This window comes from Taudactylus pleione, unplaced genomic scaffold (genome assembly GCF_031769625.1).
Source record: "Taudactylus pleione unplaced genomic scaffold, aTauple2 ptg000202l, whole genome shotgun sequence".
Taxonomy (NCBI): Eukaryota; Metazoa; Chordata; class Amphibia; order Anura; family Myobatrachidae; genus Taudactylus; species Taudactylus pleione.
The window spans coordinates 4,980,747-5,006,716 of NW_028284604.1; the positions used below are offsets into that span (position 1 = coordinate 4,980,747).

The following is a 25,970-nucleotide window of genomic DNA, read 5'->3' on the forward strand; positions in this document are numbered from 1 at the left end:
AGCAGTAAGGGGGAACTTACTGCTTTGCCAGGCCAGTCTTTAAGATGGATTTCCAGATTTGGAACAGCAGTACAAGTAATGCTATACTTGTGCATCTTTCTGCTGCCAGTTATCACGCTACAAACGTGCGCACGCATCGAGCCATGAGATTAGCCGCGTGCACTATGTTACACCATGCCGCACGCTGCATTTGCACCATGCAGTTCTATGGAGTCATGGGAGCTAATGCTTACCCGCGAGCGGGTAGAGGTGTTGCGTCTCATGCCATGAGTGGCGCGATATCCTGTGAAAGCGGCAAATATGCAAGAGGACACATCTGTATATGCCCCCGACCCCCGCTGTTATGTTTACATTTTTCGCATTTGACCATTGTTTCATAAGATGTTTTTTGCATGGTCCTTTTACACAGCTATAAGTGTCATTTATTACAGAATTGGTAACCCTCCCTCCCCTCGTCTAACACATTCACCCCTCTTTTACTTCTCTAATTCCTTTCTTTCCGCTAAAAAACACCCTATGCACCCAACCTGTAGCACATTCACATTACTTACATGTCTGTGTTGAGGATATGGTATCTCCTAGGCCAGTGGTTCCCAAACTTTTTTGAATCATGGCGTCCTAGAGTATCGGTATTGTTTTCCTGGCACCCCTAAGCCAAAAGTTCGTTGAGAAATTCAGAAAAAAAAAATAGCACAATTTACTTCACTTTACTAGTTTACTATCTGTCATCCTTAGGGTCACTTATGCGGTGGTGGACAGGTTTGCGCTTCTGTTTGTCTACATATTTATATTACATTGACCATAAATAATTTGATTTGGTGCTGGACCACCATCCTGAGGCACCCCTGCAAGTGTCCCGACTCACCCCAGGGTGCCACGGTACACAGTTTGGGAACCACTGTCCTAGGCAGCAACTTTTCATAAGATGAAACTTTGATCTGTCTCTTGAAGCTCCCGCAGCACAGTGACAGCCTGGCAATGTTTCCTCATGCAATTGAATTTCAATTTGATTTGCTGTCAGACTGCTTGACCTCACTGACAAATGGTTGAGTTTAGCCACAGTGAGAGCCAATATAATTCAGAACCAGTAGGGGTTCTGGGGGAATTGGTATGAAATACCGTCGGCCGCACTCCTTAGGGGTGCCTAACCCTAGCTTCCCCCCCAAGTGCTTAACTCTAATCCCCCCCTCTAAGTGCCTAACCACCCCCTTCCCCGCTGCCTAACCCCAAGTCCCCCCCGGGGGTGCCTAACACTAATCCTCCCTCCCCCTAGCCTAACCCTAACCCTCCCGGGGGGGGTGCCTAACCCTAAGTCCCCCCGGGAGCCCTAAACCTAACCCTCCCATTTGTTTCATGTTACACTGTGCACTGTAGTTTGGCAGATGAATTTTACTTGGATATGTTCAGCAATCTTACGTGTGCCAGGAATCTAGTCTAACTGCTTACTATTGCATGCTGAGAATATCTCCAGATGTGTTCTGTCTGCAGCTCATTTTCTCTCTACGCCAGGAGATGCCTCCTGATCTACTGCTGCCCATGTAGATCACTCTCTCAAATGGCTTAAGTGCGTGTTGTGCTGCATGCTAATGAGTATGATATGAATTTGTACATAATCTGCCATGATGGATCTGTACTTTCTATTTACCTATTTCTATGGAAAGCAAATTGCCTAGAAATGTATTACGGACTGATTTTATTAAAATCTAGAATAGGCATTTAACATTTGTCTGCAATAATCAATCCTTTCAATTGTAAGTGTAAATCTCAATGTAGTATGTTGAAGGTAAATTCCACCCAAACTAATTATTTAGTTTTGGCTAGAATTAAGTAAAATGTGTTAAATAAGAAAATGCTGCTTTTTAGTACTCCTCGGTGTGGTCCACGATTGGTCAAATGGTCCAAGCAGGGTAATGTCTATTCTATTCAGGTTCACATATATTTTTAATCTGCTACGGACACTTCCATTCATGTTCTTATTTAACACATCTTATTTATTTAATTCATTCTTTATCCCTAAAGGAGAATTCCACCCACAACTGAAAAATTTGCTTTTAAAGCAATAGGTTGTCTTACTTGAAACAGTGTGTCCTTTTATGTTGTGTATTTTTCGATTTGTTTTTTTGTTTTTAGAGGAACTAAAAAAGGATTATATCGATAATACCCCTTTCACACAGAAAATCAAATTACTGGGTAAAGCACTTTTACCCGGTAATTTGCAGATCAACACAGGGTTTCTTACTGAGTGAAGGGGTCAACCCGGGTCCAAATTGCCGGGTCTCCGACCCTGGTGACCCTTTCACACAGAAAAAACAACAGTGTTGATCTGCAAATTACCGGACAGGAACTGCACGGGTTGTGACATGTGTAGGGTGCTAAAATGAACACTATCTATTCATATATATGCATATCCTATATGGGTTCTTTTATATTGAATTTTCACTAATTGAACCAATGTTGCTAAAAATGCGGCCTATTAGATGGGACGAATATTGGTTCATTCCACATAATGGCGCCTCTTCTGTGTTCAGGCCAAAAGGTACATTTCAGACTATGGGCCTGATTCAGACCCTCTCGCAAACTGCCGCTCGTTCCTGGCCGATGTTATGCAATTGCTTATGTATCGTAGTGTGCGTGAACTAGTACGAGCAATCAGGAAGCAATCGCACACCCAGCAGAGAGAGCCCAGTAGAGTGAGTGGCAGGGGAAGCTGTTTGTAGGTGGTAACAGGGGCTGGACATTATAAACGGGGGAGTGGAGGTGCGAACGCCGGCATGCCTGAGCATCTTACCGCCATTTCAGAGGTGTGCATAATTAAAAGGCAGCGTCATAGTACACGTCACATAGTTGAAATATACACTGAAGTGCTCGCAGTGCTTGCGGCAAGGTATAGTCAACCTCAAGCGCTGTGAGCACATCCAATGGTGCTTGATGTACCAATGTTTTCATGCACTTCCTGGAGATGATGTGCGCAAGTGGGCGTCTTATGAATGGCTGGTGGGCGTCTGCATACACACAGTGATCGCTCGCCAAGACATAGAGGGCGTGCTAATGCCTTGCCATGCGATCGCTGGATTTGCATATTCTGGGAGCGAGCGACCACATCTAGCGAGTGGCGCTGAATCAGGGCCTATGTACGGGACAATAACAGCATTGCAGTCTGGTCTCACTACATCGATGATGCATGCACAGTATGAAAGAAACGCCCAGCGTTGTTGCAGACCATGTAGTAATAATGTTGAGCAGGCATACTACGGTTTGTGTGGCAGCACATTGTTGTAAGGCACAAAAACACTGTTGTTCTGCTGCCATTTATAGTAAAATATCATGTAGCTATTGATCTCAAAGGAAACCACCTTCTAGATGTTTAAAAACTGATTGCCAGTAGCAAGGAAATGTTAACCTTGCCATGGTTGTTGATTTCTGGTGTTTTATCAGGCAGAATTACTGTGTTAGTAATGGCTGACTTTTTATTTGACCTCATTTTAGTTTTTTTTCTATAAAGTAGTTGAGCCACTAAATTGTATCTCTATCTAGTTCCTGTAATGAGTAAATACTGTTTTCCACTGTAATAGTTAGTGTTCCTCACCCACCTGTTGGAATCGGGCAGTTACCCTCTCCAGCCACCATTTATAAAATGTATCTCCAGCAATGTGACAGGAACCCCACTTGGATTTACACTGATTCAATGTAGTTCCTGGGGCTATTATAAGCTGTAAGTAGAAAGCAACAGTCTAACACCACACTAAAATACATATATTATGTCATTTATTTAAGCCCTTTGTCTTAAGTGTACATCACTGCCCTCAAATCCGTGGAGACAACCATTCTGTGTGCTGATTCAAAGCGATGTTTCCCATAGCAACCAATTAGCTTCTACATATTGTTTTAATGTACTTGATAAATGCTAGCTAGAAGCTGATTGGTTTCTATGTGTAACTTGTCCACTACTCCACTCTTTAGGAGGTTTAGTACATTTCCCCATTTGTTCCTCATGTTCCAGAAATGTCACTAGTAAATTGCTAGACTTGAATATTGGTTCAGACCAAAAAATGGCTGCCTCCATCTTGTGTAAGTGATTTGTAAACGTTAAAAGTAAGCATTACGCTGAGTGCAAAGATTGTTATTTTGTTTTGAATTTCTTTCAGGGTCAGCTGTCAATATTACAAGAAAAAATTGATCACTTGGAGCGTCTCTTGGCAGAAAATAATGAGATCATTTCTAATATAAGAGACTCTGTTATCAACCTTAGCGAATCTGTGAAAGATGGGCAGGAAAACCCAGAAGCCATGAACTTTAGTCGTGGATCACTTTCTCAGCTACTACCCTCTGCACCTGCATTGCTCTCAATAAATAAGGAGGATTGCCGGTTTGCTGCTTCGAGTGGTAGCCAAAAATCGCAGGTCCAGGTAAGCATGTCCTTGATGTTGTGCACAATTCCTAACTAAGATCCCAGTGGCTGTATTGCCATCGGGTGTTGCATACTGCCGGTAATGAATTGGTACTTCCGGTAATGAATTGATTCTGTCTTTTTATTTATTCTCATGAATTTTATTCCTAAAGTAGCTGTTTTATATAAAGTTTCTAAAAATCAAGTGACATTTCCAAATGCAGTATATCCGAAACAAAATCGGCATCCTTACAGGAGGTAGTATACTGTAGGTGTTGCTTTTTATTTTTATTTTCATATGTCTTTTCTGTTCAAGTTTTATTTGATAGTTACACAGGTTCGTCTAAACTCTGTCCTTGCACTGACCTCGTTGTCTACCCTGGCTGTAATACTACAGTGACGTTGGTCATTTGGCGCATAATTGTGAATTTGGGGGTCGCTGGCATTTTTGAAGATTTTTTTTTTTTTGGAGGTCTGGCTTTGTTTCGTAAGTGGATCTACTGACCGTTAAGAGTAGATCATTTTTGGAGTACAAAATTCATGTTGCTTGTATCTAAAGAAGCCCTTTAGTACGAGGGCTGATTGAAAAGTAATGAGCCTCTGTTTTTCTGTCCCATAGGTAGACGTGGCATCGCTATGCTGGTAATTGTGAAGCTCATACATCAATGTGTCTGAACCTGCGGTTGGGCTGCCGTAGTATTCTTTGTTTGGTCACAGCGAGTGGAAGATCTTTGTACATTTTGTCATGGCGGATGAGGAGGACGTGTATGGAGACGTTTACGCTTTTACCAAGTTTAACACAAAATTCAATAACACATCTCTGACGTAATCTCAGACACGTCCTTCTCATCCGCAATGACAAAACGTACGAAGATCTCCCACTCGCTGTGACCAAACAAAGAAGGCTAAGGCAGTCCAACCACAGGTTCAGACACATCGATGTATGAGCTTCATAATATAACCAGCATAGCATTGCCATGTCTACCTATGGGACAGAAAAACAGTGCCAGTCTCATCACTTTTCAATCAGCCCTCGTATATTGGACTGTGTTCCTATAGCAACTGTGTTTGTTTTCCACTAGTATCTCAGAGCATATAAGTCAAGGGACTGTTTTGAAAGCCTATATGGTATTGGGCAACAGAATTTAAAGAAGATTTGCAGTCGTTCTGCATTTGTTTACGTAACTGTAACCTTGCAACGATTTACGTATAATGTTATACACCAGTTGAATGTAAATGTTAGCATTCGCAAATTGAGGACAGCACATATATCACACGCACTAGCTGTTGTTCGCTGCTTTGTCCACAGTGAAATCAGTTCTTCCAACTTTTTTTTTTAATATATGTTCTAGTTGTATTGCTTTGCATATGGACCCTGTTGCAGGAGTGGCCCACGTGACCAGCAGCGTCTTCACCCACCAATGTCACTGTGTGCCCCGTGCACAGACTGATATGTAGGCTATCCTATTCAAGGGAACGCGGGCCCAAAGCACCTCTCTCCCCATGCCTTACCGGCCGTTTGCATCTTGCCATACTGATCTCTTGCATTGATGTCCAGAAATTTTGCTTTTGTTATTGATCAGCTTTAGCTTGACTAGTTGAGATGAAACAAAGTGCAGGTTATTTCTAGGAGTTCCCACTACATAATGATCATCTTCTGTAGTTTATGCGCCAACTTGAAAAAAACAGACTGACACAACTTTCTTATAACATCAGTGTGTATGTATATAACATGTGTGTGTATATGTGTGTATGTATATATATATATATATATATATACACACACACACACATACATACATACATACATACATACATACATACATACATACATACAGTCATGCAGGGCGGCACTCCTGTATAATCATACAACGGCTTCCCGGGTGCCTTCTGCAAGGGATCGCACTGCAAGGCATCCCACAATAAACAGCAGCACGGCACTCTGGTCAATGAACTCGTATCAAAGCGGTAGGTTTAATCAACGTCTCGGAGTTGTTTAATCACTCCGTCTTCAAGATACAAAAGACAAAATACACAGTACTTATACCACTACCAATTAGCCCCTGTGATCATGGCCACAGGTGTTGCGGAAGAGAGGTGCCCGACACTGACGTCATCAGCCCGTCTCCGTTGCCAGGCGACAGTGCAACATGAAATAAAACAGTATGTGCACTACATCTTGCGTTCAAAACATATATTACATAGATAACAGCAAGACCGTTAGAAACCAGAAGATGGCATAGCGAATGAATCTTAATTTAGATCAATAACTTACCCCACCGGAGCGGGTTCAAAACATTTAGCGCACATATGACAGCAATACAGGCTACTAGTATTAATCCCTTAGAATAAAAATTATAATATGGAATCACAATTTAGAGAATCAGTTAGCTAAAGCACTCCTTAGCCTAATGATTAACACAGCACATTATCACTGTGTGTGTGTGTGTGTGTATATATGTCAGAAATCCACTGCACTCGCCACTCCTAGATTTGGGGTGCAGACCTGCACTCGCCATTCCCAGGACTGGGGTGCAAGTGGCCTGTGACCACATTGCTTAAATAAATAAAAACAGAAAACCCAGCACTCACCATGTTTAAACACTCACAATGATGTATAAATAAGTAAATAAATAATGGGGATTTAGTTCAAGAATTGATCAATGCATTTAAGCCCGCAGCCCACATCACGTGACCCCACTTTCTGCAGGTCCTACACTATCCGTCACACTGATGAAAACCTGTTAGCTGCTATCACATAGTTTAGACTGAAAAAATGTTACCTGGTTTAAAGCTCACCTGCCAGCTAATGGCTTTTAAAGGTAAGGCAGTCACCTGACATAGCTTCTATCACACTACCAAAAAGACAGCTGACACAGGTTAATATAAATGAGTTTGCACATGGGGTGCATGAGAAAGCTATGATCACATAATATTAGAGAGAGAGAGAGAGGGAAAGATTACCCAAATTCACATATTTATAGAACATTACTAAGTAGGGCTACTACAAAAACAATTATATATACAATAATTAATACCCCTACTAGATAGTCAAATGGCAAGAGCAAAATATTCAGTACTGCATCTATTAGAAACACTATCAAACCTACAAGAAACCGTGTAACCCTAAATTTTCATTTAGGCGCTAGAGTTTCAAGTGTATAGATCCAACAGGACTCGCACCGCAGAACCTTCAAAGATCTATCTCCCTCGTATAGATTTGGGAATGTGGTCAATAATAATGTTTCGGATATTGGATACACTATGCCTCGCTTGAACAAAGTGCCCAGCCACCAGTTGATCACTCCCACCATTACTGATAGCGGCTCTAATGGCTGATGGATGTAATGCCATGCACTCACGCAGGGTCCTGTCAGTTTTCCCTACATACGCAAGACCACACAGGCATGTGATCAAATATACTATATACTGTGTGGTGTAGATAACCCTATGTCTATTGCAATATCGTTAACCACTATGTGGATGTGAAAAACAATTTCCAGCTACCATATACCAACATATGAGACCGTTAAGACATTTAAAGCAGCCCAATTTAGGTTTCAAAAGTGCGTAACAGTTTTGTCCCACCCAGTAATGTCTGTCCTCATTACCCAATCTCTTCCATTTTTGCCTCAAGTGTAACAAGGCATAATACTCGTATTATGCAATTTTAAATCCGGATCGGTAGAGACAATCGGCCAGTGCTTCCTCACAGACTGTCTAATGTTGTCACTTTTTGCATTATAATGACACATCCAAGGCACTCTTTCACCCTTTAACCTGGTGTCTTTATTCCTTTTGGTCAAAAGTCGGTCATCTAATAGATGTGGTACCGAATATTTTGCTCTGGCAATTTGACTTGTATCAAGTAGGGGTATTAATTATTGTGTATATATAGTTGTTTTTGTAGTAGCCCTACTTAGTAATGTCCCATATCTATGTGGATTTGGGTAATATATATATTCTCTAAATTGTGGTTCCATACTATAATTGTTATTATAAGGGGTTAACACTAGTAGCCTGTATTGCTGTCATATGTGCGCTAAATGTTTTGAACCCGCTCTGGTGAGTTAAATTATTGATCTAAATTAAGATTAATTCGCTATGCCATCTTCTGGTTTCTAACGGTCTTGCTGTTATCTATGTAATATATGTTTTGAACGCAAGATGTAGTGCACATACTGTTTTATTTCATGTTGCACGGTTGCCTGGCAACGGAGACGGGCTGATGACGTCAATGTCGGGCGCCTCTCTTCCAGGACGCCTGTGGCTGTGTTCACAGGGGCTAATTGGTGGTGGTATAAGTAAGTACTGTGTATTTTGTCTTTTGTATCCTGAAGTCCGAGTGATTAAAGGGCTCCGAGATGTTGATTTAACCTACCGCTTTGACGTGAGTTCATTGTCCCCCATTAAAACAAATTATCAATATTGTAGTCCACACAGAGGACAGAAATCTTAGCGCTGTGTTTAACTATGAATTTCACCAATAAATTCTTGGTGCATTCAAATATATTAATTATGGAATGGATGGAAAAACATGTAAAAGCGCATAAAATAATTCATAGCGCTCTTTCATGTACTAATCTATTAATAGTGGCAGCAGAAAAAAGGTTTAATGAAAAAAAACAGCATATTAAAGCAGATTGGAAACCTTAAAATAGCACCTTTTTTAGCAAACTTATTCAACACTTTATTGCGGTGCAGGAGTTTGAACCTAGATTTAACGCTTGTATTCTATATGAAACTGAAAGTAAAATTGTGCTACAGTTGCCTAGTTAAGGAATACCTACTGAAGCTGTTTAGTGCCCACTCTATGTATACTAAATCATTTAAGGTCAGAGCTCATTCGCTCAGATCCCAAAGCAATTACTCTAGTTTTATTGGTTATTGATGGGAAACTGAACATTTCTGATGTTAAAGTGGAAATTTAAAAAATAAATAAAAATAGTGCCAACCACTTTTGAAAGCTTTCTGCAGGTATCGAACAGATGGATTGGAGAGATATATAGCCTCTGTATACCTGTTGTCTCTGGTCATGATTGAAGTTACCTGTGCAGTTCTATTTCATATCGCTGCTGTGTTAAGGCCTTGGGCCCTCGTGTAATTATTTTCTATCAAAGATCTTTTGCTCTAACACTTATCTTAACTGGTTTTCTGTACCCTTTGACATTTTCTCTTTCAGAGGGAAACTATTTTGAAAGAATAGCTATTTTCAGACTGACAATACTCTGTGCATGTAGTACATTTACTTCCTGTAGTCCTGAAAGGCAGTTGTTTTTATGGTTTTGTGTTTTTTTTTTTTCTTTCATCTTTTACTATCTTTTATTGTTTTCCTAATGAAGTTTTAATTTGAACACCCTTTACAGCTACATTTTTTGTTGGTAGTGTGCAATTAAGTAGCCTACTATGTTTACATACAGTAGCACTAAAGTAAATGTAGAAATATATGAATATAAAAATATATATTTGTAGAAGATTTTTCTTGCTCTTGGAGTGAATTTGGGTCAGAGAAGGAAAAGACTCCGAACTATGTGTGGTTTCAGGTGCTAGCGGACCGACTTTGGAAATACTACAAGATTTGAGACTGGTCTGTGCTTGTGAAGCGGTCTAGGCTGGGACTTGTTGTTCCACAAGGATGTTTGTGAGGTGGATCAAAAATAGCGCACTGACTTTATTTGTTTATTTTATCAAAATATATACATAGAAAAAGACAATTGTGACTAAGGTGGAGCTGGAGCTTAATCCCCTTTAATAACTCTAAAACCTAAAATGAATTGCTTACTTTCTATGTGTTAGGATGACTGCTAACTCCTATTGCCTCGGTTAGAGACCAAACGTGATATGTGGGGGGAAAAAAAAGACCGAAAAATGCACATTCTTGTCCCATAAATTCAAATTGTAGAGGTTCATAAACAGCAACCATTTTTATACACAGTCCTGTATTTTTAGGGGCTCAAATGTAATTGGAGAAATTAACATAATCATAAATAAAATTTTATTTTTTAAAACTTTTGTTTAAAATTCTTTGCAGACAATGACTGCCTGAAGTCTGGACCCCAAGGACCTCACCAAACGCTAGGTTTCCTGCTTTGTTATACTGTGCCAGGCTTTTACTGCAGGTGTCCTCAGTTGCTGTTTGCGTTCTATTACCTTTAGTTTTTTTTCTTAAGCAAGTGAAATGCATGCTCGATCGAGTTGAGATCAGGTGGTTGTCTCGGTCATTGCAGAATATTCCACTTTTTCTTAAACTCCAGGTTTGCTTTCGCTTTAGGTGATTGTCCATCTGTATTGAGAAGCGCCATCCAATTACCTTTTGCTGAATCTAAGCGGACAGTAAATCCCTATACACTTCAGAATGTATCCAGCTGCTTCTGTCTTCTCACATAATTCCCTGTCTCCCCCCATCTGCATCACTCCTGTTTCTCTGACCGTCCCCTTTAGAACGTAAGCTCTTAGGCTAGTTTCACACGCAACGGTTTTGTCTGTCCGGAAAAAAAAAACTTTTTTTTTTTTTTTCTGGGACGTATGGATGACTTCCTTTCACATGCAGTGAATTTTATTTGGATGAAACAAGCATTGACTAGAAGGCCACCGGGCATCTGAAACCTGTGTGTGTGAAAGCATGCATAAAGTTATGTGAGGCACTAAGTTCTGGAGGCGGCACGTCACGGCAGCCGTCCTAGTCGGTGGTTATCTCAGCTGTAACATGGCGACCGTGCCTTGTTCAGTGTGAAAGTACTAATGTATTTGTAACTTCCACTGACAAATCCGTCGTGTGTTAAATAGCCCTTGCGAGTACGGCCCTCTACCTTCTTGTGCTTCTCTTTACTTTCATCTACTCCTTACTCCCCACTAGTGCACCTAACACTCTGTTGCTTATTTCAGTGTTATGATCACTAATGTAGCAATGTATATAAACCATGTCCTTGTCCTGCATTGTATTGTACTGGAAGTCAGTGGTTTATTGTTCACTTATTTGTTTATATACTTTGTAAGGCGCTGTGGAATACTTATGGCGCCATATAAGTAAACAATAATAAACACTAGTGACCCAGTGCCATCGGAAAGCCATGCATATCCATGCCTTCACACTGCCTCCACTGCGCTTTACAGATGATGTGGTATGCTTCAGATCATGAACCATTCCAAGCCGCCTCTCTTGTACAGGTGGCTTTTTTAGTTTATTTTTGACCATGCTGCTCCAGAACTGGACTGGCTTTTTTTTTTTCTCTGTTTTTGTTGCAGAGTCTAATGTGGCCTTTCTATTCATGAGGCTTATAAATGATTTGCACTTTGTGGTTAAACTCTCTGTATTTGCTCTCGTTGAGTCTTCCCTTTATGGTAGACTTGGATCATGATATGAGTACTTCTTGTAGATTATTCTTCACTTGGCTGCATGTTGTAAAGGGTTTTTGTTTTTTTTCTTCACCTTGGAAAGGATCCTGCGATCATCCACCACTGTTCTCTTCTGTGGACGTCCAGGCCTTTTTGTGTTAAGCTGGCCACACATCTAAAGATTATCTGTCCAACCAGCCAACTAGTCGATTGGTTGGAATGAAAATCTGGTAAGGTATGAAAGCAAATGACAATCAGCAATTTGCTCCCAAACACTGGAAAATGGACAGAAACTGTTATTTGAACAAATTCATCATCATTTACTCCTGTACGTTACCAGATTTTCATTCCAACCAGTCAACTAGTTGGATGGTTGGATGAAAGTTGGTCTAGTGTGTGGCCAGCATTACAGAGCTCACCAGTGGATTTCCCTGAATGGATTTATTTATTTTTTTTCTACTTCAGGGTCCATAGGGTATCCACAGGATACCTTGGGTATAGGTGTGACGTCAGTCGCTGGGCACAATAGAGTTAAGCTTTTCAGCCTCCCAGGATGCACTAGGGTCCCCCTCCTATACCCCGCCCCCGAACCAAGGCACCTCAGTTTACTTTGGTGCCCGGCCGGCGTCGGGTGCACCTGTCGGAGTGGGGGCTAGAAGAGCCCCTGAAGCTTTCTTCAGTGCAGCTGTGGCTGCACATCTGGATGTACAGCATGGACGGTCAGTCCTGACGTCCATGCTGTCTTCCCTACACCCCCGCCGGTACCAGAACGCCGGTACCGATCCGGGGATGCTGGTGAGCATCTGGGGTCACAGCTAGCGGTGACCCCAGATGTTCCGGACCATGGCCGGATCCAAGGGGGACAAAGGTAAGCAGCGGGGTCCCGCGGTGGGTCCCCGCTGGTCACATGGTCCTAAGTCCCCAGGCAGGGGGCTCCCTGGGGACTGGCTGCAGCGTGGAGCCAGGCGACCAACCTGCGCTTTCCACTACCCCCTGGGACAGCGGACCGCAGCAGAGCGGTAGCGCTGCGGCGTCCCAGGGGTTAAATGCATGCCAGGGGAGCGCGCCTTCCCTGTCTCACAGCCGGCGCCTCCCCCGCTGCACACAGCCCTCTCTGCATGCTTCCGACTGGTCCTGTGGCAGCGCTCCTCCCCCAGGCCAGCTTCCTCTCTGCTCCTCGGCGGCCATCTTCTCAGAGCGCATGGTGAACGCTGCTGGAAGTGCTGGACGGAAGCATCGTGGTCTGGGTCCCCCCGCATACCTCTCCTCCGCTGTGGCTCAGGTCTGTGTATGCAGCGCTGTGTCCTACCAGGCCCTGTGTCTGTGTAGTTGAGTGATCAGCGCTGTTAGTGCAGGAATTGTTATTTCTCTGCATTGTATGTGACTGTGCTAGCGCTGCCTGTAACTTTTCTTCTCTAAACTGTCAGCTTTATTACTGTCCCTGTTCTTTCTGCTAAAGCCCTTGCCGTGCGGTGCTGCAGGGTGGTCTCTCGCCTATTTAATACTTAATTGGTGAGAGAGGTCACATACGTGGTGCCATCATGTCTGAAAGTGATTTTCCCCTCTGGCTACAGTGTACCACGTGCAAAGTACCGTTAGCGGAGGGGGAGGGTAGCGCGGAGGGCCTTTGCCGGCAGTGTTTGTCCATGGCGCGGCCTATTACGGTTACAGCACCGGTACAGGAGCCGCCCTGGGCTTGTTTCGCTCAGGCGTTAACAGCTTTAGTGGGTCAGTTAGCTCCGCAACCCGCGTTTACTCCGATGGGTTTGTCCCAGCAGTCTGTGGTGTCGTCACCCATGCGGGGGTTCCCACGACAATTGGTGGTACCCCACAGTCTCCCTATTTCCCCGCTCCCGGGTTCTCAGGAGCCAGCGTGGGTTAACTCCCTGACGAGTTCTGTACAGCACTTGTCGGATGTGTTGCAAGGGGAGTCTGTGATGCGGCCTCATAAAAGGCCGGTGGCGTCTCTGTCCGCTCCTTATGAGGATGACGAAGGGACGTCTGATGATGGGGAGATTCTGGATCCTTACGATCAGGAACCTCTCCATACTAAGGACGCTGATGCTAAGTCCAAAGTATATATTCCTGGACTTATTCGGGCGGTCCGCACAGCCTTGGTGATTGAGGACGAAGTTCCCCCAGCGGCTAAATCTAAGTATGCCTTTTTCAAAGATGTGAAGGGCGATGCCACAGTCTTTCCTCTTTCGGGTCAGTTGGTGGACCATTTAGAGGAGGCGTGGAAACAACCTGGCAAAAGATACCAGCCGCAGAGACGCCTGGCGGTGGCTTATCCGTTCGCGGATAATTATTTTGCTAAGTGGGAATCTCCTCCACAGGTGGATTCTCACGTGACCCGTCTTGTCCGTAGTGCCACATTGCCGATGCCATCCATGTCCTCCCTTAAGGATGCTACGGACCGCAAGGTAGAAATCTGCCTGAAGTCCGCTTATTCCCTTGCAGGGGGGGCAGCACGGCCGGCTATGGCCATTTGCTGGGTTGCCAGAGCGATGGAGCGCTGGGCGGATTCATTAGAGGCTTCTTTTGAATCCGACTGTCCGGCCGAACTGGCGGAGTTGATTGGCAATCTCCGTGATTCGGCCACCTACATCAACGAGGCGGCTCTAGACATTAGTACTCTGGTGTCTAAAATTTCTTCAGCAGCGGTAGCTGCTCGTCGCACCTTGTGGCTGCGATCCTGGAAGGCGGACGCAGATTCCAAGAAAGGTCTGGAAGCGTTGCCGTTTACCGGAGAAGTTCTCTTCGGTCCGGATCTGGATAAGATTGTGGCCACGCTGGCGGCAGCCAAATCTGCTTGTCTCCCGTCGGCCGCTGCTCCTTCTGGTTCTGGACCATCGTCCTTTCGGTCATCTAGGGCCCAGGGCAGGCCCAAACCACAGTCGTTTCCTCGACAGGCTGGCCCTAAGAAATCGGTCAAGCCCCGGAATCAGGCATGGAGTACCAGACGTCCGGCCCCCAAGCCAGATGACAAGCCTGCGGCCTGACGGTCCGGGCCTCCCTTTGGGGGATCCCAGGGTGGGAGGCCGCCTGCTACAGTTCGCCCAGTGTTGGTCGACCACTACGACAGACACTTGGGTTCTGGAGATGGTTTCCCACGGATACGCCCTCTCCTTCCGGCACAGACCCCCGGCTCGATTCTTCACCACGGGTCTACCATCAGACCGGAACAAGGCTACGGAGCTGCGGAAGGTATTGCACACTATGCTCCAGGCTGGAGTTATAGTGCCTGTTCCATTCTCCCAGAGGGGCCAGGGTTTCTATTCAAATCTATTTTTGGTACAGAAACCCAATGGGTCATATCGTCCGATTCTCAACCTCAAAGCACTCAACAAGTCTTTGCGGGTCCCGAAGTTTCGGATGGAGACCCTACGGTCCATCATTCTAGCGCTGGAACCTGGGGACTACATGGTGTCATTGGACATACAGGACGCTTACCTGCATGTCCCTATTCTTTTGCGCCATCAACAGTTCCTCAGGTTTGCAATCCGCAGCGACCACTTCCAGTTTCGGGCGTTACCTTTTGGCCTGGCAACAGCACCACGTGTTTTCACCAAGGTGATGGCGGTCATGGCGGCTTCTCTGCGGCTGCAGGGAGTCCGCATGTTGCCGTATTTGGACGACCTGTTATTGGTGGCAGGATCTCCAGAGCTCCTGTTACGCCACTTGGACCTGACCATTGCACTGCTGCAACGGCACGGCTGGCTAATCAACTGGCAGAAGTCCACTCTAATCCCGTCTCGGAGGATTCTGCATCTTGGAGCCTTATTGGACTCGGGACAGCAAAGGATCTTCGTGACGGAGGACAAGATCTCTGCTTTACAGTCAAGGGTGCCCAGTTGTCTGCACAGCCGCCGGGTGTCCTTACACTCGGCGATGAGGTTACTGGGCTCCATGGTGTCGGTGTTCGACATGGTGGAATACGCCCAGTTTCACTCCAGACCTCTGCAGCACCTGATCCTGTCCAAGTGGAACGGGCTGCCTCAGTCTCTGAAGTTCCGGACGATTGTGCTCACCCCGGAGGTTCGCCTGTCCCTTGCGTGGTGGTTACAGACGACCCACCTCAACAAGGGACGTCCGTTCTGGGTTCCAAATTGGGTCCTGTTGACAACGGACGCCAGTCTTCGGGGCTGGGGAGCAGTTTCGGGTCCACACTTGTTCCAGGGCAGGTGGACGCCGACAGAAGCGGAGCTTCCAATAAATATCTCCGTGCGGTCTTCAATGCTCTCCAGCAGGCACAGCGGTTTCTCCAGGGTCGCCCGGTGCAGGTCCAGTCGGACAACGCTACCACCGTGGCCTACATAAACAGGCAAGGAGGAACTCGCAGTCGGGCGGCTCTCGTAGAGGTCTCTCGGATCCTGGTTTGGGCGGAGCGCAATCTTCCGGCCATATCAGCGGTCTTCATCCCGGGAGTGCTAAATTGGGAGGCGGACTTTCTAAGTCGCCAGGACGTTCATCCGGGGGAATGGTCCCTGCACCCGGACGTTTTTCAACTACTGGTGGACAGGTGGGGTCTTCCAGAAATCGACCTCATGGCGTCCCGGCACAACAACAAGTTGCCGGTGTACGGGTCTCGCACAAGAGACGAAGGGGCATCTCTGGTGGATGCTCTGTCCGTCCGGTGGACGTTCCGGTTCGCATACCTGTTCCCTCCGGTCTCCCTTCTTCCACGGGTAATCCGGAAATTCAAACAGGAAGGAGGGACGCTCCTGTTGATAGCTCCCGCGTGGCCCAGACGGCACTGGTTCTCAGACCTTCAGGGTCTGTCTGTGGACAGTCCTCTGCGGTTGCCGCTACGACCGGACCTTCTGTCTCAGGGTCCTTGCCTTCACCCAGACCTGACTCGGCTGTCTTTGACGGCGTGGCTGTTGAGACGGCCATGCTGAGGTCCCGGGGGTTTTCCAGCTCTGTGGTGCGTACCATGTTACGAGCTCGGAAACCGTCTTCCGCGAGGATATACCATCGCGTGTGGCATACGTTCTTCCAGTGGTGTCAACCGAGAGGTTATGCACCGCGGGAGTTTCGTCTGTCTCGGATTCTCGCCTTCCTGCAAGCGGGACTAGATCATGGGCTTCGCCTTGCTTCTTTGAAGGTACAGGTTTCGGCCCTATCTGTCTGGTTTCACCGTAGGATTGCTACAATCTCGGATGTGCGCACCTTTATGCAGGGTGTTCTCCGCATTCAGCCGCCCTTTGTTCCACCTGTGGCGCCTTGGGATTTGGCTGTGGTCCTGAGGGCTCTCCAAGGACCGCCGTTTGAACCACTGGGCTCAGTGGATCTTAAATGGCTAACAGCTAAGACTGTTTTCCTTCTGGCCATTGCTTCGGCCAGACGTGTTTCTGAGTTAGGGGCTCTTTCTTGTAGACCCCCTTTCTTGGTTTTTCATGGGAACAGGGCAGTGCTCCGCACTCGGCCCGAGTTTCTTCCCAAAGTTGTTTCCCAGTTTCATGTTAACGAGGAAATAGTTGTTCCGGCCTTTAACTCACCGGGTCTTTCCGTGGGTGAGGCCTCTTTGGATGTTGTGCGGGCCTTAAGGACTTATGTGGACCGCACTTCTTCGTTTAGGAAGTCGGACGCTTTGTTTGTCCTCTATGGCTTCCGTAAAAAGGGTTGGCCTGCTTCAAAGCAAACTTTGGCAGCCTGGATCCGTATGGCTATTTCTGAAGCTTATCTTCATGAAGGCCTACTGGTCCCTCCTTCTCTGAAGGCTCATTCCACTAGGTCTGTGGGTCCTTCGTGGGCAGCTCGACGTGGTGCCTCGGCAGTTCAGATCTGCAAGGCTGCTACGTGGTCCTCTGTCCATACCTTCGTGAGGTATTACAGGTTTGACACCTTCGCCTCTCAGGATGCTTCCTTCGGGCGGCGGATTCTCCTTTCTGCACAGGAGCGTCCCCACCCTTAAAGGATACTGCTTTAGGACATCCCCAAGGTATCCTGTGGATACCCTATGGACCCTGAAGTAGAAAATAAGAACTTACCCTTGTTATCTCTATTTCTACGAAGTCCATAGGGTTCCACAGGACTCCCGCCCTGTCGCACCTGTGCTGCAGATGGGCTTTGCTCTGGTCACTGGTTTTTGGCTCGGGGGCGGGGTATAGGAGGGGGACCCTAGTGCATCCTGGGAGGCTGAAAAGCTTAACTCTATGGTGCCCAGCGACTGACGTCACACCTATACCCAAGGTATCCTGTGGAACCCTATGGACTTCGTAGAAATAGAGATAACAAGGGTAAGTTCTTACCATATCTCATATTTTTTTGCAGCCTAAAGATAGCCTGTTTCACTTACATTGACTGTATGATGTAGGTTCACAGCAACAGCTTCCAAATGCAAATGCCATACTTTGAATCGACTTCAGACCTTTTACTGGTATTCGGAATGTAGGTCTATATTAGGAAGTTAGACAGTCAACAGGGTTAAAATGTCGATATTCAAATGATCGACACAAAAAAGATTGACATGGTTTTTCATAATTGGAATTAAGGGTTGGAGTTAGGGTGGGTACACACCTAAACGCCCGGCAATCGTACCGATGTTCAGGGCAGTTTGTCTTCACCCTGGATATCGCATGATTGTCGGTACACACTGCACGATTTAATGAACGATTAAACGATTACGTGTTCCGTCCTTCATTAATCTATATGGCACCGCATGCGATATTGTGTGATTGGGCATGCCAAATACACAATATCGCGTGCAAATCGGGCATACACACTGCATGATATGTCCGATTTTGTTCAGATTTGGCTAAATCGGCCAAATCGGGCCGATATCGTGCAGGTGTGTACCCACCCTTATGTTTAGGGTTATACTAAAATAACAAAAACAAATAATAATTTGTCAACCTTTTTAACCCTGGCACTCTTTTGACTGTCTAATATCTTAATGTAGACCTATCAATCCACAACCCTTTTACCTGCTTATTTGATGAAGAAATAGCCCAAACCTGTCAATGAAACAACTTTTCGGTCAATTGTCCAATTACTTTTAATCCTTTGAAAAAAAGGGGGCTACATGTAAAACAGCTATAATAATTAAGCCCTTCCTCCAATTTGGATGTGAAGCAACTAGTTCATATTTCCATCTTTCACTGTTCACTCTCCACTTGGACATTTATAAGAAACCAGTAGCTCCTTAGAAATGCTGATCACCAATAGCTGCATTGTTATCAGCGTAAGATATGGTTGCTGCAGTACTATCCATAGACCCTTTCCCCAGCTGCAGCTGCTTTTGTTACAATGCCACCATATGTATCCATTTTTCTTTACATCATTATATTGTAAGCTCATCTTGACAGGGCCAGTGGTTCGAGGTAGTGGTGTAGAGGTGTTGGGAATGTTTTTCCCTTATACCAACGAAACTTTGTTTATATGTCGCAGCCTAGCTGAGTATTGATGCTGACCATGTGCACATTTTATGACCACAGTCTACCAATCTTCTAATGGCTACTTCCAGCTGGATTACCCATGCACGTGTCCTTTTTAGATGGTTCTGCAACAATGAGTTTGGTTTACTGCAGCGACCGCCATAGTCACTAGACCTCGATCCAATAGAATGCTTGTGGGATTTGTTGGAACAGGAGATTTGCAGCATGAATGTGCAGCCAACTAATCTGCAACTTCTGTGTGAGGTGATCTCCAGAAAAATGGCTGCTGCATGTATACCACGATCAGCAGTAGACACACACACACTGTGTATAAGATGTTCTAGATGAACTTTAGAAACTTAACCATAACAGAATATACAACTCAGGATATATTTTTATTATTTCTTCATTGCAGAATACCACTCTTAGCATTTAAGTGAAGACACAGGCAGATAATGTAGTGATAGAACCGTGTATCAGCCATTTTTCTGCTGACTTGAATGGTGCATGTGTGTATACTCAGTGGCTAGGAAATTGATATGAACCCTTTGGAATTACATGAATTTCTACCTAAATTGGTCATTAAAATGTAATGTGATTTTCATCTGCCACAAGAAAAGACAAGCAGTCTGCTTAAACTAATAAAACAAAAACAATTATACATTTTGATGTCTTTATTGAACACACTGTGTAAGCATTCACAGCGCATGGTGGAAATCATATGTTAACCCTTGAATTTAATAGCTGGCTGTCCCTCCTTTGGCAGCAATGACCTGAACCAAGCTTTTCCTGTAGCTGCGGATCAGACCTGCACCACTACCAGGAGAAGTTTTGTATCGTTCTTCCTTACAAAACTGTTTTAGAAGAGCAATGTTCTTCAGGTGTCTGGTGTGAACCTCTCTCTTCAGGTCATACCCAACAGCATCTTACTCAGGTTTAGGTTTATTTACTTTCCTGTTAATTTACTTATGTGTTTTGGGTTGTTAACCTGTGGCATCACCCAACTTCTGCTGAGCTTCAGCTGTTGGACAGCTAGCATTATATTCCTCTGCGAAATATTCAAATTGTATTTTTCATTCAATAAGACTAAATACCCTGAGGTACTGTGGCTAAGCAGCCCCATACTTTACAGTTTGGAAGAGGTTTTGATCATGGCCTTTTTATTTTTTCTTCCACGCAGGGGGATATTTATCAAATTATGGAGAGAGAGGTTGGCATGATCTCTCCATATCGGCTTCTAACTTTCATTTTTTAGCACATTCTGTAAACTGAACAACATGAGGTGCTGCAGAAATGATATTAGCATGACAAAAAACTTCAATCAGAGCACAAACACTTTTTTTTTTTTTTTTTTTTTATATGTCCTATTTGAAGTTTTTCTGCCATGTCAGTATAATTTGTTGTTTGTTAGCACAACACCTCATGATGAACATTGTTCATTTTTGGCTTTCCTTAGTGAGTGTCCATGAGCTCACATCGGGCTGCTGCAGCTATTTATATTTATTGATGATTTAATTTATGTTAACATTGAGCTATACATTTTCTCCACAGATCACGGGGGGTTGTTTTTACTATCTATATTAGCTCCTGAGAAAGAGATGTTTTTAAAACATTCTGTAAAATGACAGAAGCTTATATGTTGGTACTTTATCTAGTGTTCATTCTAGCACCCCTGCACCTGTCACAACCTTTGCAATTCCTCTTTCCTGTCTGGGGTGTCACTCTCTCTGCTCTGATTCCTCTAGCACACTCTGGTTTGTATCTGAGCAGTTTGTTGCATCAGCTGAGTGCTAGAAGCACCAGAGCAGAGATGCACCTAAAAGCAGAATAGAGGAACTGCATGGTTTGTGACGAGTGCAGGGTGCTAGAATAAAGACTATTATCTGTCTCCAAGATGAATCTCTCCCATAGTGTTGTGGGATCCTTCCAAACTATTCCACTTTCGGTTCATCTGTCCACAGAACATTTAGGCAGTATCTCTGTGGAACATCCAGATCTTTCTATTTTAGAAGTTATTAGTCTAGGGGTTTGCATACTTTTTCTTGTCACTGTATAATATACAGTGTAATATGCCATCATGACTTTGATCTATCATAATTTGTTCCTGGTATATATAGTTGACATGCACAGTGGTTTAGATTGTTACTATTACTTTAGTAAGAGCCATTCTCTATACAGCAACTACAGTTATGACGGCACCGTCTTTTTCATTGAATGCCTAAGGGCAGCTCTGTGTACAGGAATAACATACCATTATGAAAAACCAGTTTTGTTGGTTCTAGGCCAATATAATGAATAACGGGCAGCTATGTTGTCAAGTTGTTTTTGTTCAGTCACCATATGGTTGGAATTTGGGGGAGATAAAGTACCAACCAAACAGCTTTTAACTGGAACTGGTCAGACACAGCCTGTAAAATGGCAGCTAGAAGATGATTGTTTCTTTTATATTTTCCCTGTATCAAACCTTGGAAAGTGATAACTCTCCCCTTTGTTGTGGTAATAGGAGGAGGATGGTACATATATAGGGCTTAGGTATGTGTGGATTAATACATTAGTGTTATGCTGGGTACACACTAGATCAGTGGTGTCAAACTCGGGCCATCCAGCTGCAGTGGAACTACACCTCCCAGAATGCACTGCCACAGTTTTGCTCTTAGGGCATGCTGAAACTGTGGCAGGGCAAGCTGGGTTGTATAGTTCCACTGCAGCTGGATGGCCCGAGTTTGACACCACTGCACTAGAGCAGTGGTTCTCAAACTCTGTCCTCAGGACCCCACACATGTCACGTTTTCCAGGTCACCCAGCAGGTGCACAGGTGTATTCATTACTGGCTAATACATTTTAAAAGATTCACAAGTGGAGCTAATTATTTTACTTGCTATTTTGTGAGGAGACCTGGAAAACATGCACTGTGTGGGGTCCTGAGGATCGAGTTTGAGAACCTGTGCACTAGAGCATTAGGGCATTTATTGACAAATAAAAAAAATAAAGCGACTCTCCCCTTCCATCCACTGCACTCATACATGACTCCTCTATATTCAGTCCATGCATTCACCTGCTGCCCAGCTCCATCCTGCTTTGTAAGATATAGATTAAAGAGCATGCTGATATGATATAATATTTCAGATGTCTTTGATAAAATGTATTGTTTGAATTAATTACAGAGATCAACAATAATGCACTTCATTTTTTGAGGGTCAGAGGGCAGCCCATTCACCCCCTCAAGGGTGTATGCTGTAACCCATTGCTGCCTAAAAATGAATCAAGTTGTTGATAATATGTACAACATTCTTTTTGGGGTGTCAGATAAATTTGTTGTTTTGAGCTGCAAGAGATTATTTCATCAGTTACAGCTTTTATTTGTATTTCTTTGTTCTCTTTTGTGTAATGGACTGATACAGGTCCCCTTCTAAGTAGCTTCTATTTCTGTGATGTCTTTTTTTTTTTTTCCCTTTAGGATTTCAAAGTAATTATTTTGTAGGTGAGGGGGACAACTTTATTGTAGCGTTTAGAAGTCAAGTCAAAGCTACCCCTCTGACCTTTGTTATCAGGACAGGGAGAAGATGCCATAAGTTGCTCAGAGGGAACTTCATGTAGCTGTGTCTGTCTTGTGTGCAAACACCGAGTCCCAGCATCTTCCCTTTTTTGGGGGGGTCCCTAGATTGTTACATATGCGACTCTGCTTGGCTCGGGCGTCTTTTTTTTTCACCTGAAAATGCATCTTCATCAGAAAAGGCTTCACGATGATTATTTTGCATGATTGAGGACACGTCTGTACCAGTAATACAATACCTATTTGTCCAGCTAATAAAGGGTGTATCTTAAATTATCTAGAATAAGTTTGCTAATTATGACGACTTCTTCCACTCATGCATCTGTATGTTGTACTGTCTGAATTGTTAGACATTCCTAGATATCCAATGTTGTGTTTTTGTTTTATTTTTATTTTTTTTATGTCCTATTTGCTGCTTGGACGATGATGAAAAATATTGTGGCACATGTATAATGTGTTGTGTACTTTAATGACTGATAGGATGAACTTCCAGGAGTAATAAGTCCTGAAGCATTTTCTTTTTGTTTTGTAGATGCTGGATGTATACAAAATTCTTCCATTTGATAATCCAGATGGTGGAGTGTGGAAGCAAGGGTTTGACATAACTTACGATAAACAGGAATGGGATAATGAGATTCTTCAGGTTTTTCTGGTTCCTCACTCCCACAATGATCCAGGTAAAATATGAATGCCACAGTTAAAGTGAAATAGGACAAACTGTCTAAATTACTATTTCATTAAATTTTCATTAACAATTTTTATTTTAGTAATGAAAAAAATATTTTCTATTTGACAGACAAATAGGAGAACGGTTGGAAAAATAACCCTAGCCAATTACATGTTGTATTGCTTTTGATGAAAAGGAAGATGATGTCTGAAATTCACTTGTTTGAACATACCTTTGTGCTAGTTACAACTTTCCCAATAATAAAAAGCACTTTACAGGAAAAATGCAGATCATTTCCTGGTTTTAGTGTTCTGGTAATATCAGTGCCTGTGAACCATGAAATACAATTTGGTCTGATTCATATGTGCTCTTGTATTATCTACCAAAATAGATTACAATGTGTCCTTGCAAATGAAACATTTGGTTACTGGACCAACATATGTAAAAATGTTGTTGTTAGATGTAAATCTAAGTTTAAGGAACAAACTATATAAATCCGTATTGTGGAATTTAAAATTTAATGTCTGTAATGCAGATTAGATTTATCAGTAATGGTAACACACACACACGATGCAGATATATATTATTATTGTTATTGAGATGCAGAGATATAGATATTATTATTGTTATTATAGGGTGCCACAAGAGGTCCGCAGCGCCGTTCATACAGCAAAGGGTACACAGAGCATTACATTACAATACAGTAACCAACTTTTAAACAGAGCACAAGTAACAATTAGCAACACAATTCTCCATACACAGTACAGCTGGGAAGGTGAGGGCTGTCATAGAAGTGCTAGAGAAGAAGGCTGTGAAACAGTGGGGAGGAGGACTGTGCTCCTAGGAGCTTACAATCTAGGGGAGAGAGGAGACTGACAGATGACATGAGGCATGAGTGTGTAGAGGGGGACTGAGTGCAGGAAGTAGGTGAGTTAGAGATGGCTGAGGCAGAAGGGACAGAGACTTTGTGACGGTTATGTGGTGGAAGGGTATGCTTTGATGAACAGGTGGGTTTTCAGTGCACGTTTTGAAGCTCCGCAAAGTTGGGGAGAGCCTATTCGAGCGAGGGAGCTCATTCCAGAGAAGGGGGGCTGCACAGGTTTATCAGTAATGGTAACACACACACGAGATGCAGAGATAGATAGATAGATAGATATCTATCTATCTATTTAGAACAATGGGTAACAAGAGGGCACCCGCCAGTCTTTAGAGTCATGCAAACATTTATTTAAACAAGGTGTGGCAATTATGAAATCCATGTTTGTAGGACTCTGAAGAAGACTGGTGAGTGCCCTCTTGTTTACCCATTGTTCTACATTAAGGCAAATTCCGGTAAGTTGGCCTTGAGACGTTGCACCCCATCTGAAATCAATGGAATCTTTGTGAGTGCTGTTATTACCATTGGCCTATATATAGTTAGATATACTGTATTTTGTCTATATATGCTTACCTTGTGTGAGCTTCAAGGAGTGTGTCGCAAATGTCTGTGCTTTTTTTTACTTTTTGGATCATACACAGGTGTGTTAATCCTGTAAAGATCTTTTACATCTGATGGAATTTTTAGTTCTATATAAGCCGTGAATAACCTATACATTAATTTAATATACAAGCACAAATTATAATTTTAAGTGCTCCTAATGTTGTGTGTCTATAAAATGATCACAAAGTGTAAAGTGCATGTCTATCCTATCGATCGAATAAAATAAACCAAATGAAACAATCTTTTTTTATAGAGTAGGATATTTGATTATCTAAGTACAAAAAATGAGAATATATATAGTTGAACTGGAACTATGTATTTTATGCTAGGACATGTAAGTGGATATGTAGTTAAATATGCCGCGTGTATAAAACAATATGTTAACTACAATCAAGTCAAGAAACAAAATATTAAAAACCACTATTGAAATCATGCACTGACAGTCATTCAATGGTGTCCTTATTGCAAGGATTCTATGTATAGAATGTATATTCACATTCTTTGTACTTGGATAATCAATTATCCTACTCTACAAATAAGTTACTTGAGCGCTTGACCTACCACTATCTGCATATGTATTTTCATAAGGTTGGGTTAACCTTATCAGGTACTGCAGCTTAGTGACCACACCCGCAGACATTGGTGAGCGCAGGTATCTCATTACTGAATCTCTTTTATAGGAATGGATAAAAATAATAAAGAATTAATTATTTCTTTCAATTTCCAGAACATTAAAGGTACTAGCAGATAATGTGATGGCAAATATGTCATGCCCACAAGAAACCACAATACAAACACATTTACTAGATGCAGTAAGATGTAAATAGTTACTTGACGTTTCATTTTAGAAATCTATTTAGATATGGGAGAAGGTGAAAATATATCTAAACTATACATAAAGTGCTATTTAGCGATTGTATGTGTGTTTGAGGTAAGTGGTTAAGTGAGTTTAGGGCTTTGGGTCTCTAGTTGAAACTTTGTTTAGAAACACAAACATTACTCAGGCTTCATAGTTGTCATTGTATTGCAAGTACTGCAATGACAACTACAAAGGTTGATGAGTACAAAAAACTTAAGCCAATAGCTCTAGTGTATTTAAGTTTCATAGGAAACTCTTTGGTATTGCATAGAGGCAAGATTAGTTTAAGGCTTTAGAACCGAAAGCGCAT

The 25,970-nt window shown here is 43.4% G+C and overlaps 1 protein-coding gene across 1 annotated transcript in view; it reads left to right on the plus strand.

Moving 5' to 3' along the window:
- MAN2A1 (mannosidase alpha class 2A member 1) overlaps positions 1–25,970 on the plus strand; it is a 123,546-nt gene that overhangs the window by 12,425 nt on the left and 85,151 nt on the right. Inside the window, exons 2-3 of the mRNA XM_088477671.1 lie at positions 4,146–4,406; positions 23,187–23,331. Coding sequence (XP_088333797.1) covers positions 4,146–4,406; positions 23,187–23,331 — 406 coding nt within the window. The remainder of the gene's footprint in view (positions 1–4,145; positions 4,407–23,186; positions 23,332–25,970) is intronic.